Source organism: Hyaena hyaena, unplaced genomic scaffold, assembly GCF_003009895.1.
Source record: "Hyaena hyaena isolate Hyena2069 unplaced genomic scaffold, ASM300989v1 scaffold_76, whole genome shotgun sequence".
Classification (NCBI taxonomy): domain Eukaryota; kingdom Metazoa; phylum Chordata; class Mammalia; order Carnivora; family Hyaenidae; genus Hyaena; species Hyaena hyaena.
In genome coordinates, this window is record NW_024080709.1 from 1,271,173 (window position 1) to 1,286,629 (window position 15,457).

Below are 15,457 nucleotides of genomic sequence, written 5' to 3' on the forward strand. Positions count from 1 at the left end.
CGCACACACGGGCGTGATATCCTGAGTGGCAGGATTCAGGTGGGCCATATCTGAATCGGTGTAATCACAGCACATTGTGACCTAGGGTTCTGGGTACTGTACTTAGACTTGCCACATCGCTAGGAAAGAGACTAGCTCGGCAAGTGGGCAGGCTTCCCACTTGGATCCAGTGGGAATGGATCAGGGGCCCGATAACCACTGTCCCGTTTCCCCGAAGGCAGAGGAATGAAACAGGCCTAGCTGGGTATTTGCAACATACCCACATTTTTGTTTGTTTGGTATTTTTTTTTAATTAAGGAAAATTTTATATATGTATTTTATTTTATTTTATTTTTTTTAAATTTTTTTTAATGTTTTATTTACTTCTAGGAGAGAGAGAGAGGCAGCGTGAGCAGGAGAGGGTCAGAGAGAGAAGGAGTCACAGACTCCGAAACAGGCTCCAGGCTCTGAGCTGACAGTCAGCACAGAGCCCGACGCGGGGCTCGAACCCACGAACCATGAGATCATGACCTAAGTGAAAGTCGGACGCTTAACCGACTAAGCCACCCAGGCGCCCCTATATATGTATTTTAAGAGAGAGAACCTGATTAGGGAAGGGGCAGAGAGGGAAGGAGAAAGAATCCCAGACAGCCTCTGTGCTGATAGCAAACTGTGAGATCATGACCTGGGCCGAAATCAAGAGTCAGATGCTTAACTGACTGAGCCACCCAGACGCCCCTCATTTTGTTTCTTTGAATGAAATTTCTGACAAGCTCGTGTGCCATTGGGGGAGTGTCTGGTTTTACTGAGTTTTCAGAATAACTGCTTTCCTAGAAAGTAAAAATTAAATACTTAATTTTATTTGAGTGTCGTCAACACGCTGTTACATCAGTTTCAGGTGTACAGCTTAGTGAGTTGATGAGTTTGTATGTCATGCTGTGTTCACAAGTGTAGCCACCGTCTGTCCCATCCCATTGTGTCACTGTTATACTATCATTGATGGTATTCTTTATGTTCTATTTTTGTTTCTGTGACTTACTCATTCCGTAGCTGGAGGCCTGTCTCTATCTCCCTCTCCCCTTGACCCGTTTTGCTCGACCCTCCCCCCTCCTCCCCTAGAAAAGTAAAAATTTAAATCCCTTGTATCGATGAATCCTTGAGAAGTTGTCACTAACTCAGGAAGAACAACAACGAAAAGAGTATGTCCAAGTAAAGTATTTTTCTTTACGTATAACCAGATATAATTCTAAGTATAACTTAAAACTTATAACCTGATTGGGTAGAGTTACATTGTCCTGTGTTCTTTTTTTTTTTCTTAACTTTTTTAAATATTTCTATTTATTATCGAGAGACAGAGAGAGACAGAGCATGAGCAGGGGAGGGGCAGAGAGAGGGGGAGACACAGAATCTGAAACAGGCTCCAGGCTCTGAGCTGTTAGCACAGAGCCCAACGCAGGGCTTGAACTCACAAACCACGAAATCATGACCTGAGACGAAGTTGGACACTTAACCAACTGAGCCACCCAGGCGCCCCTGTGTTCTTATATTTAAATTGCTTCTGAATATGATTAATTAATCCGTTGGCTGATGGCTTCATTCCTGAAAGGTATTGATGGTGATTTTTCATTTTAACTCTTCAGAGAGAAAATAGAAGATTTATTACAAAGTGAAGAAAACAAGAACTTGGATTTAGAGCCATGTACTGGGTAAGTCGCCCTAAATATTTTCACATGTTCTTTTTTTGGAGAGTGGCTGATTTCTGGCGTATTTCATTTTGGTCTTTTAAACCCACATTCATAAATAGTCTTTTTATTATAGGTATGTTCCCAAGAGGTAAACCCTAACTTTAGCATTAACACAGTGGGGACAATGGTATATTGAGACACCGAATGAACAGTTTGTCCTGTCCTGGAGGAGAAAGATCCCTTGATGCCCCTTTAGCTTTAAGTTATGCTCCAGCGTGGCTTAGTTAACTTTAGCCTCTAGGGGCACTTAATACATGAAGGCTTCAAAGAGAAGAACTCACCGTCCTTTTAATTTCTCTCTGTGTTTCGAGAGGCAGTGACTTAAATCATTTATGACCAGCTTCACAGAAGTGCTTCAGTGTGTGTGTCTACTTTAAACTCCTTGTATAGCCACAGGAAGTAACACTGGGGTTGGAGAAGGACTTCTCCCTCTTCGACCCATGCGCTGCAATAATGTTAGAGAACATTCTGAGGAAGCTGGAGGGTGGGTGGTCCTGCCGCCTCATACATCCACTGGGTTTTGTTTGTGTGACACCTGTCACTTCTCAGAGAGTCGCTCTTAAAAATTAAATGTCTTTCCCAACCAGTGCTTGATCAGCTAGGATTTTCTTGTAATGATCCTCAATCAGTACCTTCTCTTTTGTTTTTATAGGTTCCAAAGAAAACTAATTTATCAGACTTTGAGCTGGAAGTAAGTGTTTATATTACATGTGAGAGCTCTGTGAGGGACCCGGGGTGGAAAGCTAAATATCATCTCTTAGCTCTCCTTTCACTTCTGAGATTCTGCATTCTTGGTGATTTGACCATACTTTGTTCTGGGGCACTGCTTTATTGAGCTTCCCCTTACTGCGTATGTTCCTTGAATACCCACTAATTGTCTTTGTTATTATTTCGTAGCAGATGCTTTTAAGCCTTTTAAATTTTCTTTCAGTTGTCACTTTGGCCAGAGGTTCATTAAGTTCCCGGTGTATAGTGTTTTGTTCTTTGAAGGTTAAATAATAAAGATTGGGTTTTAAGATCTAGGGAATAACTCAGGTGAATGCTCTCTCTCAGGCAGGGCTTAGCCCATGGGTCGGCTTCAGGAGGTCTGTGAACCCCCTGAAATAATATCCAGAATTGTGTGCCTGTATTTTTTTGGAGGTGCTTCCATCGGTTTCACTGTACTTTCAAGCAGACCTCGAGCCCAAATTGAACCTCAGTGTCGAGCAGGGGGAAGCCTGCATTCGACTCTCCTTGGGGCCCGTGTTCTGTTGGCACCCCCCCGTGATGCGTGTACTTGGAATTTACTTTGAACAAAACTGGAGAAGGGCCACCGTCCTCTGACGAGGCTCCCTGCCTGTCCTGTTGTCCCTGCAGTGGACTCCACGGGGTTCTGGATCCCTCTCCTGGGCTGACGCACACTGCAGTGCCAGGCTGCAGTAGAGGCCCCTTCTCTCATACCTCCTCTGTGTATGCCCCACACCATCTGAAACGACCTGCCGAATTTCACTTAGGAAGTAATCATTATTATATTTAGAAGCATGATGCCTGCTTCCTAAAAAGTTAATTTGAAATCAGATACACTCTGAATTTTTTAATTAGTTTTTATTTTTTTAATGTTTATTTTTGAGAGAGAGAGAGAGAGAGGAAGACAGAGCATCCAAAGCAGGCTCTGTGCTGACAGCAGCCATGAGATCATGACCTGAGCTGAAATCAAGAGTCGGACCCTTGACCTGTGAGCCACGCAGGCACCCTTACACTCCTGCATTTTCAAGCATGAAACATGGGGAAACATTTAGTACCTGAAGTTATTATGGGATAGGTTTACTATAAAGTCATTGTTGTAGGAGTGTTTATTTTATATTTGATAAAACCTCTTAAAATATCGCTGTTGAGTTGTTTTTTAAAATACCTAGGGCTTTAGCTGTCATTGGCTCATCTAGTAATGTGCTGGTATGTCTCTCTCCTTTAGGTATCCCAAAGGCATTCACGTTGAGACTTTAGAAACCGAAAAGGTAACCCCACAAACTGTCCAGGGCCAAACGCATGCAATGATGCACTGATGTGCTGAGACTCAGAACTGACTCCTGGCTCTGCTTCCTGTGAGCTGGGCGGCCTGGGGTCTCATTCTCTAAGCCTCCTCTTCCTCCTTTGAACCCTGGAGATGAGCATGATGATGGTGGTCTGTGCCTGTCTCACAGCGGTTCTCGGGTCATCACGCCGGTTAGCGGACATGAACATGCTTTGTAAACTTGAAAGTGTGCAAATGTTAGCATGTGTTCCTCTTCCGGCGGAAAGCTGTAGCGTTCTGCACGAAAATCTGTCTTCCTGTTAGCCGGGCATATGAAGCGCAGTTCTAGAATCTGGGGCGTAAGCGTGAGTGTTGGGCATACATTCAGGCTTGCGTTCCCAAGGTGTGCTGATGGAACCGTGACGGCTGATGGGAGGCCGATGGTGGGTTCCGTTAGTAGAATTTTGGAATTTTGTTGTGGCTTTTTTTCACTCCCTGATGTTACTCTTAAATCAGGTATCAAATGAAATGAGAGATTAAGTAAATAAAAAAAAAAATCTTGCTCGAAGACCAATTTCAAGCTTTGACACAATGTGGTGTGCTTAATTGATGCAAAACGGGATCTATGAGAAAGAAAGGACTGGTTTTCGGACTAGCCCCCTAGAAACCCAGAATAGTTTTCATATGTCATTGAAATGCGATGCACACATTTTATTTTTCATTTTTTGAAAAAATTTAAGTTGTTGTTAATATACAGTGCAATACTTGTTTCAGGAGTAGAACTCAGTGATTCATCCCTTCTGTATAACACCCAGTGCTCACTCACCATGACAGGTGCCCTCGGTGCCCATCCCCCTTCTCATCCACCCCCCACCCACCTCCCTGCATCAACCTTGTTTGTTCTCTGTCATTATGAGTCTCTTGTGATTTGTTTCCCCCTCCCCCCCACTTTTTTCCCCTTCCCCTATTTTCATTTCTTTTGTTCCTTAAATTCCCCATCTGAGTGAAGTCAGATGGTCTTTGTCTTTCTCTGATTGACTTATTTAGCTTGGCAAAATATGCTCTAGCTCCATCCATGTCATTGCAAATGGCAAGGTTTCATTGTTTTTGATGGCTGAGTAATAAATATTGCGTTGGTGTGTGTACACACACACACACACACACACACACACACACTATATTTTTATCCATTCATCAGTATGGACATTCGGGTTTGGGTTCTCTCCATAGTTTGGCTATTGTTGATAGCACTGCTATAAACATTGGAGTGCATGTGCCCCTTCAAATCAGCATTTTTGTATCTTTTGGTAAATATCTAATAGTGCAATTGCTGGATTGTTGGGTAGTTCTGTTTTTAGAACTACCTCCATGCTGTTCCCCAGAGCGGCTGCACCAGTTTGCATTCCCACTAACAGTGCAAGAGGGCTCTCCTTTCTCTGCTTCCGTGCCAGCACCTGCGTTTTGTGTTGTTCATGTTAGCTATTCTGACAGGTGTGAGGGGGTTGATTTGTGTCCCTGATGATGAGTGATACTGAGCATCTCTTCATGTGTCTGTTAGCCATATCTGGGTGTCTTCTTAGGAAAAATGTCTCTTCATGTCTTCTCCTATTTTGTCACTGGCTTATTTGTTTTTTGGGTGTTGAGTTTCATAATAGGTTTTGGATACTAACCTTTTATCAGATATGTCATTTGCAAATATCTTCTCCCATCCCATTGGTTGCATTTTAGTTTTATAGAGTGTTTCACTGTGCAAAACTTTTTATCTTAATGAAGTCCCAGTAGTTCATTTTTGCTTTTGTTTCCCTGGCCTCTGGTGATGTGTCTATTAAAAAGTTGCTTCAGCCAAGATCTCAGAGCTTGCTGCTTACGGTAGACATTTTAAAACTAGCTATTTAGAAATTCATGTTCACATGCATTGTAACTTCTTCATGTTCATCGTGGAAGGTGTCTTATTCTCATAGTCTGTTGGTACTTCTGAAGTCTGTTGCGGTGAGTTAATAAACTGCAGGGAAAGGGGATGTCATTGCAGAGACAGAATTTTGGTTTGTAAATGCATCCACTCAGTTTTTGGCGGCATTTCAGAATGTTCTCAGGGTATTTAGCCCATGAAAGCTGTGTGGTGATAAAATGTTTAACTGTAAATGGTAGCAGGATCTGAGTTGCTTGCAGTCCATTTGCTCCCAGAAAGTTCTATGTCTGCTTTGTGTCTTTCAGAAGGAGCGATACATCGTCATCAGCAAAGTAGATGAAGAAGAACGTAAAAGGAGAGAGCAGCAGAAACACGCGAAAGAGCAGGTAATGGAGTCATGCTCACGTCCTGTGGGTGAGAAACAGCACCTAGGTACTGATTTAGTCCTTTCTGTGTGTTTGCAGATCATGTGTCACGTTCGTCCTAATGAGTAGTTTCCTATCACAGCAGAATTGATCTGGCATAAAAACCTAGAATACAGTGAGAACAACTTAACGGTTAAAAATGTAGACATAGCCACTAACGGGAGTCTGACATGGTGGTTGACCTCTGTTCACCTTTGTGGTTCTGTCTTGAGGAAAGTGTTCTTGGTTCTCCTTGTGTGGACGGAACCTCACGTCCGTCAACTGGTACCGCTGGGTTTAACCTCAGGTGCAGTTGCTGGTTTTCCTAAAACAAAGGGTAGAGCAGGCGATTTGACATGGTGTGTCTGCACTCTCAGCACCCGTCCCCTGGTGCCTGTGGAGCATGCTTGCAGGGACAGGACCGGAGTTACGCGGGGGGGGGGTAACCTGGCCAGGAGGGGTCGGTGAGCGGGAATAGAATAGTGAGTAGCGGTTGAGGTGGAACCTGGAGGGATTTGGAAGGTGGAACTGGTGGAAGTTGGGATTGGGTGTGGCTGGCGAAAGGAGAGAAGAAAGACACGTAAGCCAGAACTCGGAGGCGGGGGGTAGACAGACGGCAGATGGGGTGGGCCGGAGCTCACACAGCGGGGGAGGCCCGAGCTCACACAGGGAGCCGTCGGGGCCACGTCGGACTCATTCAACCAGTAAAGATGCAAAAAGCCACTGTCGGGTGTAGGCAGTTTATTGTATAAAGAAGGAGGGTCAGCCCGGGGTGCCAGCTGCACCTGGTCCCCGTCCTGCACACCGTAACCAGAGGGGCCAGGGGGCTGCGGCGTGACTTGCGGCTACTCATCCCGGGGAGTCCGTTCTAGGCCTCAGCCGAGTGCCTTTCTGTGCGGTGGCTCCATTCTGCAGAGGAGGGAGGGGCCGAAAACTGCACGCCTCGGCCTCGTCGGAGCCTGAGAAGCGGTGAGAAACCCTCTGCAGCGTCCGAGGAGAGAGAGGGAGGCAGGCGGGAGCTGGCCTCCCACCCGCTGCCCCTGGCCTGGCTGCGCCAGGGGACCGGTCCTGACTCCGGCCCTTGCCTGTGCGGCGCGCGTGGATAAGCGCGGGGCCGCCCGGGCGCCGTGGCAGAGCCGTCCCCCGGGGGTGGAGGGGATGTGACCCTGTGCGGTGTTTAGGTGTCTTGGGTCGTGCAAGGCGAGCGTCCCGTGCCGGCTTGTCACTCTGGAGCGCGGGAGGGACGGTGAGGTGAGGCCGGGCGTGGCCGTCGCTGGCAGGGACACGGGCCTGGGTGGGCGCGCCGGGCGCGCTGAGGAACCGGGGTAGGCTGGTCTGCAGTGGGGCCCTGAGGGAGCTAGCATTTACGTGAGAGGCGCGAGCAGAGGCGCCCCCAGAGCGCCGTGGCCGGCGGCCGGGGAGGGAGCGCCGAGGCAGGGGTGCCGACAGCGAGGAGTCGGCCTGCCCTGAGGGTGTAGCCGTCGGAGGAGTCGCTCTTCTTTTAAAGTAATTCTTTTTTTTTTTTTTAAGTGTTGCAGTACAAGTTTAATAACATCTTTGAGAGAGAGATTCCAAATCTCTGTTCTAGTTTCCCAGAGGACGGAGGAGAAAGAGGCAGAAATCCGAGCCCCCAGGGAACTGGGATATTTAGCAGGGAGCCCAGCCCAGCACTCCCCACTGCAGGAATTCATGCGCTTGACGAGAGGGGCCTCTGGTCGCAAGGGAGAATGCAAGCTCTGGTATAGGAGTCAGGGTCACATCAGTCATTCACCAGTTGTAACCGACTCCCCATATGTTCAAGCACTATGGTAGGTACAGAGGGTGCAAGAATAACGGATTCCTGGCTTTCCTGTCTAAGAGCTAACAGTCTGTCTGGGAGGAAGCCATGAAAATGTCATTAAAAATTTGCATAGGGATGTCAGGTTTTTAAAAAATAGTCTTAAAAGCTAAAAAAATGTTTAACTGTGGTAAAAGACACAGAACATAAAATTTATTACTCTATTTCTTTACATAAAAAATTTTTTTTCCTGTTTTATTTTTTATATTTGAGAGAGAGAGAGAGAGAGAGAGAGAGACATTGTGCAAGCAGGGAAGGGGGAGAGAGAGAGAGAGAGTGAGAGAGAGAGGAGACAGAATCTGAAGCAGGTTCCAGGGTCTGAGCTTTCAGCACAACCTGATGTGGGGCTTGAACTCCTGATCCATGAGATCATGACTTGAGCCGAAGTCAAGACACTTAACCAACTGAGCCACCCAGGCACCCCTAAATATTTATTTATTTTTGAGAGAGAGAGAGAGAGAACGAGCAGGGGAGGGGCAGAGAGAGGGGGACAGAGGATTGGAAGCGGGTTCTTTGCTGACAGCAGAGAGCCCGATGTGGGGCTCGAACTCACAAACTCCCCAAACTGTGAGTTCATGACCTGAGTGGAAGTGACACCCTTAACTGCCTGAGCCCCTCCAGGTGCTCCTGATCCTAACTGTTCCCAAGCGTACAGTTCTGTAGTGTTAAGTACGTTCACCTTACTGTGTAGCCATCACTGCCATCCATCCTTGTAACTGTTTTCGTCCTGCAAAACCGGAACTCCGTCCCCATTAAACACTGGCTCCCTGTCTACCCCCCACCCCGCCCCTGCCAACCACCCTTCTACTTTCCATCTCTAGGAGTGTGACTCTGCTCCAGGTCCCTTCTCTGAGTGGAATCCTACAGTGTTTGTCTTTTTGTGACGGGCTTATTTCACCTAGTGTGATGTCTCCCGGGTTCATCCAGGTTATAGCAGGGTCAGAGTTTCCTTCCTTTTTAGGCTGAGTAATAGCCCCTTGTCTGGATGTGCTGTTTTCTTCACTTGTGCCTCATGGACACTGGGTTGCTTCCATCTTTCGATCCCAGTGAAATAATGCTGCTATGATTAAGGGTGTGCAAATGTCTCTTTGAGTCCCTGCTTTTGATTCCTTTGGGTACATACCCAGAAATGAAATTGCTGGATCATATGGAAATAATATATTAAAAAAATTTTTTTTAACGTTTAGTTATTTTTGAGAGAGAGAGAGAGAGAGAATGAACAGGACAGGGAGACACAGAATCTGAAGCATGCTCCAGACTCCAGGCTGGCCGCACAGAGCCCGACGCAGGGCTCGAACTCTTGGACCACGAGATGATGACCTGAGCCGAAGTCGGACAGTTAACCGACTGAGCCACCCAGGCACCCCCATATTTAATTTTTTGAGGAACCACCATACTATTTTCTGTAGTGACCGTGCCACTTTATGTTTCCACCACCAAGACACCAGTGTTAGAGTTTTCTCCACATCCCCACCAGCGCTTGTTAGCTTTGGGAGTAGTTTAAAGAGAGGAGCAGCTTCGGCGGGGGAGAAGCCAGAGAGCAGAGGGTGGCAGGTAGCTGGCTGCAAAGCTGGATCTAGCGAGCGGAGATAAGACTTGAGTAATGTAGCCGTGATGAGGCGAGATGGTGCAGCGGGGGCTCGCGACATGGACAAATTGAGCCTAATCAAACCCCATCAGGAAGAAAGGAGAGAAGAAACCGAGCGGGGATGGGTCTCAGAATGCTGTGCTATAAATGTTGTATGAAAATGTGTTTGATGAAAAAAGCTAGGAGAGTTTGGAGAATGCTTGATTTGAGCCGTCAGCTGCTGGATGGGTTTCCTCAGAAATCAGTGCAGTGCTAAATTTGGCCAGCAGGTGGCAGCGCAGAAAAGTTTGTGTTTTTAAGACCACTTGCTAGGCTTGGAAATTTCAGCAAATGATGTGCCCTGATGGGTAAACCCTAGGCCCTGTTATTTTAGTAGCTAATGAATAATTTGCTCCTTGCTCATTCCATGTTCTAAAACAGAAGAGAGGTGTATACATCGATCATTTCAGATGCAGTTGTTTGAAATGATGGAGACAGAACATGGGAAACAGAACTGTCTAACTCGATGTAACAATTCAGTGCTTTTGGGGGGCTGGGTTTTAACCTGTTCAAATAAGGAATATATACACGTCAATAGTTTCCTTGGTTTGTTTCTTTAAATTAGGAAGAACTGAATGATGCTGTGGGATTTTCTAGAGTTATTCATGCCATTGCCAATTCGGTAAGTGAACCAGGCTCTCCCTTCCTTCCTTTCTTTTTTTCTTTCAAGTTTATGTATTTATTTTGAGAGAGAGAGAGAAAAAGAGATCATGCACACAGAGGAAGGGCAGAAAGAGAGAGGGAGAGAGAGAGACAATCCCAAGTAGGCTCCACACTGTCAGCATGGAGCCCATTGTGGGGCTCGAACTCACAAACTGTGAGATCATGACTTGAACCAAAGCCAAGAGTTGTACGTTTAACTGACTAGCCACCCAGGAGTCCCTTTCTTTCTTTCTTTCTTTCTTTTTTTTTTTTTTGAATTGTTTATTTTGAGAGAGAGGAAGTGAGAGCAGTGGAGGGGCAAAGAGAGAATCCCGAGCAGGCTCTGTGCTATCAGTGTAGAGCCTGATGTGGGCTTGAACTCAGGAACGATGAGATCATGACCTGAGCTGAAGACACACGCTCCACTGACTGAGCCACCCAGGTGCCCCGAGGCTTTTTCTTTTTAACTAGGTTCCTAAATATAACATTTAAGGTGAGATGCTTCGTTATGATTGTGGATTAGCTCTTTGGTCACATGTAGAACGCTTACCTGGTTTGAAGGGAGACTGGTTATAATGCACTGGGTGGGACATTGTAATTGCTGATTGGATCCATACCATTTGTTGGAAGGTTTTCATGCAGCAGCGCCTGGCTATCTCAGTGAATAGAGCGTTTAACTCTTGATATTGGGATTAGGAGTTTGAGGCCCATGTTGGGTGTAGAGATTACTTTTAAAAAATTAAAAAGAAAAGGTTTTCTTGTAAAGCACACAGGAGGATTCTACTATGATGTCCTTATATGGCTGCATGAAACTAACATTTATTATTCTCAAAGCTAATAAGAAGTGGAGTAAGAAAGGACGGTGTATGGGGAGAAATAATCAGGTATCTGGCTGAGGGTGTTTTGTTCCTTAATTAGGAGCATCTAGAGAACAAAAGTACTGGAGTTCTGCCTAACTGTAACTGAATCTTATGTCTGATAGCCTTGATGATATTTGATAAATTTTTCAAAACGTGTTGACCACTTGTGTAACTATGCACGAGGGTTCCATGGTAGGTATGGCAGACATTTTTGCCTGTTTCCTAAGTCCCTTTGGCAGAGAGGCCTCCACATCTTGCGCAGATAAACTGGGTCAGGCTGCTGGCGGTTCTGCGGATGCATGTCTGAGTCAGGCAGCTTGCTGGGTTGCTAAATAGCCCGGAAGCTCAGACTTTGTGTTTCTGAGTCGTTGGCCATGGGAGAAGGAATTGTCCCCCCAAGAGAAGGAATCATCTTGTCGTTTAGATGCTCGGCTTTGTATCAAGGACACTTTAAGGCTGTAGACATCCCCCAGAGTTCCGTGGCTGTCCCATCACCAGGTGCAGGCTGTCATGTCAGGACTCGAGCGGAGGCATGCCACCGTCCTCGCCTGGGGACAGCAGCAGCGCCAGAGCCCTGTAAAGAAAGACGGCTGGCTCGCTGGGAGCTCTTTGTGTGAAGGGAGTGAGGTCATCAGAATGGAATAGAAAGCCAGATGAGCCTGGAGGGAAACAAAGGCGAGAATCTGTTCACAAGTGGCTGAATTAACAGGTATCCAGACAAGGAAGGAGGACCGGTAACATTTGCTTTCGTTGCACACGCTCAGCGGGCTGCGGAGAAGCGGTGGACTTGGCTGAGGCTGGCCCATACAGACGCGCGGGGCCTCAGTTGGCTCTGAGCGCCGGTAGCTTTTCTGATGGTGTTTGTTCACCTGGTTCATATTCAGATGCCTTCGCTGGCTGTGCATCTGTTGGTTTTTCCTCCCTGTTGTCTGTCTCCTACAGAGTAATCCACAGCATGTTGCTGACTGTTGGTAGGTAATGTCACAAAGCATACTACCGAAGAAAAGTCCCGTTTATTAGTGATCCAGACATTTAACATTTCTAAGTCACATCCTTTAAAAACAGAGTCAAGTTCTGTAAAGCCAGTGAACAGTAAACACTCTTAAATATTTATATGACACCACATTCTCTCCCTGCCACTCTTCGTAGTAAATCTGTGTTTTCTATAGTCTTAAAACACCACAGACAAGTTGCAAAAATAGTACAGAGTTTCCGTAGATCGCTCGTCCAGCTACACTTATGCTGACGCCTCATAATAACCAGAGGGGCATCAGAACCGGGAGATTAGTGCTGGTACCATATTATGAACCAGACTCTCGACCTTACTTGAACCTCCTCACTGTTCCCACTGAATCCGTTTTCCGTTCATGACTCTTTCCAGGATCCTACGTCGTATTTACTCGTCTTTCCCTTTAGTCTTCAGCCGTCCAAGCAGTCTCTCTGTCTTCTGTAATCTCCATGTGCTTAAAGAATTCTGATTGCAGTTTTGTCACATATCCCTCAGTTTGGGTTTGCCTGAGCTTTTCTCATGATAGGATTGAGGAGGTACAGTTTTGGCAAGAATCCCACGGAAATGATAGTTCGTGATGTTGACCCTGATCACGTGTCGAGGTGGTGTCTGCTGGAATTGTGCACTGTGACGTTATCATTCATCCCCTTGTGCTCATAAACTGGGGGAGACCCTATGAGACTATGAACATGCCGCTTTTTCTCAAACTCTTGCCCGCCGCACAGCATCCTCGTGGATTTTGCCCGCAGCCGTTATTGCCGTGGTGTTTTAATGGCGAGTTTGTATTTTCTTCTTTCCTTCTACACTTGTTCTTGGAATTCTTCTGTAAGAGAGATAATGTCCCTTATTCCATGTTTGTTTATTCATTGGAAACATATTGAGAAGCACAGGGGCTTTGGGGAATTTATTTTAGTCTACAGATTATCATCTGATATTTTTATTGTTTATTTTGTTGCTCAAAATGGCCATTAGCGCTTCTTCAGGTTGGTTCCCATGTCCCCTGAACAGGCCCCCATCCTTCTCCATGCACCTCCTTCCTCTCTGGCATCGCAGAATGTTCAGACTCATGTTGTGTTTTCCATGCCTCAGTTCTAGAACCTATACGTTCTCCAAGGAGCCCTGGTTCCTTTTATTAGATAATGGTGTTTAGAAAGCGGATCTGGCGCTAGGTTCCTGCTGTGCTAGTTACTGCTGTGGCCGCAAGGAGGGCTTGTCTGCTGGATTTGGAGGATTTTGTATAGAATTATTTCTTTCCGAGAATTGTGGTTAGCCCTGTGAGTCCAGGAGTATCAGTCTGGGGGTGCACTGGGACGTGGTCAGAAGCTCCACGGTAATGACCAGGTACTTTATGTTAAAGTCGGTGTCACCTGGCTGGCTAAATCTACTTCATTGTTCCATTTTGATAGTTAAATTTTTATCACGATGGAGTAATTGATTAAACACATTGTATAGTTCAGTTGATTGAAAAGCAAAGCAGCAAATTGCACTGGAAATGGTGTTTAAGAACCGCCCCCCCAACATGAATTTTGACATAGATGTGACGGAAATGGAAATTACTCCCATTTAATAGAACTCGAACTTAATTACTCTTTTACCTTTCAGTGTTCTCTTGAATATATCTTTCAAAAATAAATGAGTTGTTTTAAAGAATACACTGCTAGGATAGATATTTGGAGTCTTGTTCACAAATTATTGACAGTTCAAGGTAGTTAGTGTTTTCAGTTCCTTTTTTGAGCTCTTCAATAAAAGTTTTACTACTTCTGTTTCTTAAGGGTGGCAAGATGAATAAAAAGCCAAGAAAAACATCAATTAAATCAAAGTCATTGGTGCTTTTACTTTGAATTCTGCATCTAACACCCTAACATGTTCATTTATATATATACGTATATATATATACACACACACACATATACATATATTTAATGTCAAAAAGTAAGTTTAGGACAAAGTCCTCATAGAATCCAAAGCACACATTTCACTCTCAAGCCCCAATATAATTTTGTGCCAAGAAGCCTTTTTTCTGACCTTGACTTTTCTGTAGGGAAAACTCGTTATTGGACACAATATGCTCTTGGATGTCATGCACACGGTTCATCAGTTCTACTGCCCTCTGCCTGCGGTAAGTGACTCGTCAGCCTGGGTCCAAATTTTTTTATGTGTATTTCATTTTGAGAGAGAGAAAGAGAGAGAGCGAGAGCGCGAGCGCGTGCGAATGGGGGAGGGGCAGAGGGAGAGGGAGACACAGAATCCAAAGCAGACTCTAGGCTCCAAGCTGACAGCATAGAGCCCAACTCCGGACTCAAAACTCATGAGCCTTGAGATCATGACCTGATCCAAAGTCAGATACTCAGTGCCCTGAGCCACCCCAGTGCCCTAAGCTGTGTAAAAATTCACGATTGCTTGCCATGTGCAACAATGTAGATGGAGCTAGATAGAGAGTATTATGCTAAGTGGAATAAATCAGTCGGAGAAAGACAAATACTGTATGATTTCACTCCTGTGGAATATAAGAAACAAAACAAACGAGCAAAGGGAAACAAAAGTGGGGGGGCAAACCAAGAAAGAGACTCTTCACTGTAGAGCACACACTGATGGTCACCAGAGGGGAGTGGGTGGGCCTGGGCGAAATAGGGGATGGGGATGGAGGGGGGCGCTTATTGTGATGAGCCCTGGGTGATGTGTGGAAGTGCCGAATTACTCTGATGTCCACCTGCAACTAATATTACATGCTGTGTTAACTAACTGGAATTTAAATAAAAGCTTCAGAAAAGAAGAGAAAAACTGGAATTTAAATAAAAGCTTCAAAAAAGAAGAGAAGACCATTCCCAATTCCTCATTATTGAGAAAGCGTTCTCTGCACGACAGCTGTTTCCGTGTATGCAGCAGGCTCTGAGGGAGGGTGTCAGTGCTTAGTTGTTTTTGAAGTGATGTACTTAGGCACCGTTACAAGGGACCTTCAGTCATCTGCCATTGCCAGAGCAAAGCTGGACCTTTGTTCCGCCTTGACGCCAGTGGTTTGCTCAGTTAGCGCTGGGCAGGGGCTCCTCGGCCACACTTGTGGTCGTCCGGTTCGCCACTGCTAACGTTCGCTATAATGGGGCCATTGATGGCGAGTTGTGCTTTAGGTCAGCTGGGCTGGAGCAGGTCCTGCAAAACTTGGGATTACCTCTTGTGATGCTGCCTCCCTGTGATCTTCCAGTGACCTTGGTGGTCCTTCGCTCCTGGAGCCGAGTTGCCTGGGCGCACCAAGGCACAAGCTTCTTCGGCCCTGCGGGAAAGGAGTTCTCGTCTGCCTCCCTCCTCTGCTCCCTCCCCGTGCACGTGGCCTCATGCTGTGTACCTCCCATCAGTCGCCCCCCCCCCCCCCCCCCCCCCCCCCCCCCCCCGCGTTGACTGTCCCTGTTTTCCACCTTCGGTGATCTCACCCACTCTTGTACCTTCAGCTGAGGACAGTG

General features: G+C 46.1%; 1 protein-coding gene across 2 annotated transcripts in view; it reads left to right on the top strand.

The window, feature by feature from the left end:
* Nucleotides 1-15,457, top strand: part of PARN (poly(A)-specific ribonuclease) — a 153,900-nt gene that overhangs the window by 13,022 nt on the left and 125,421 nt on the right. For both annotated transcript variants that reach the window (XM_039233601.1, XM_039233602.1), the window contains exons 8-13: nt 1,620-1,685; nt 2,377-2,415; nt 3,676-3,718; nt 5,929-6,009; nt 10,057-10,113; nt 14,044-14,121. In XM_039233601.1, coding sequence (XP_039089532.1) covers nt 1,620-1,685; nt 2,377-2,415; nt 3,676-3,718; nt 5,929-6,009; nt 10,057-10,113; nt 14,044-14,121 — 364 coding nt within the window. The remainder of the gene's footprint in view (nt 1-1,619; nt 1,686-2,376; nt 2,416-3,675; nt 3,719-5,928; nt 6,010-10,056; nt 10,114-14,043; nt 14,122-15,457) is intronic.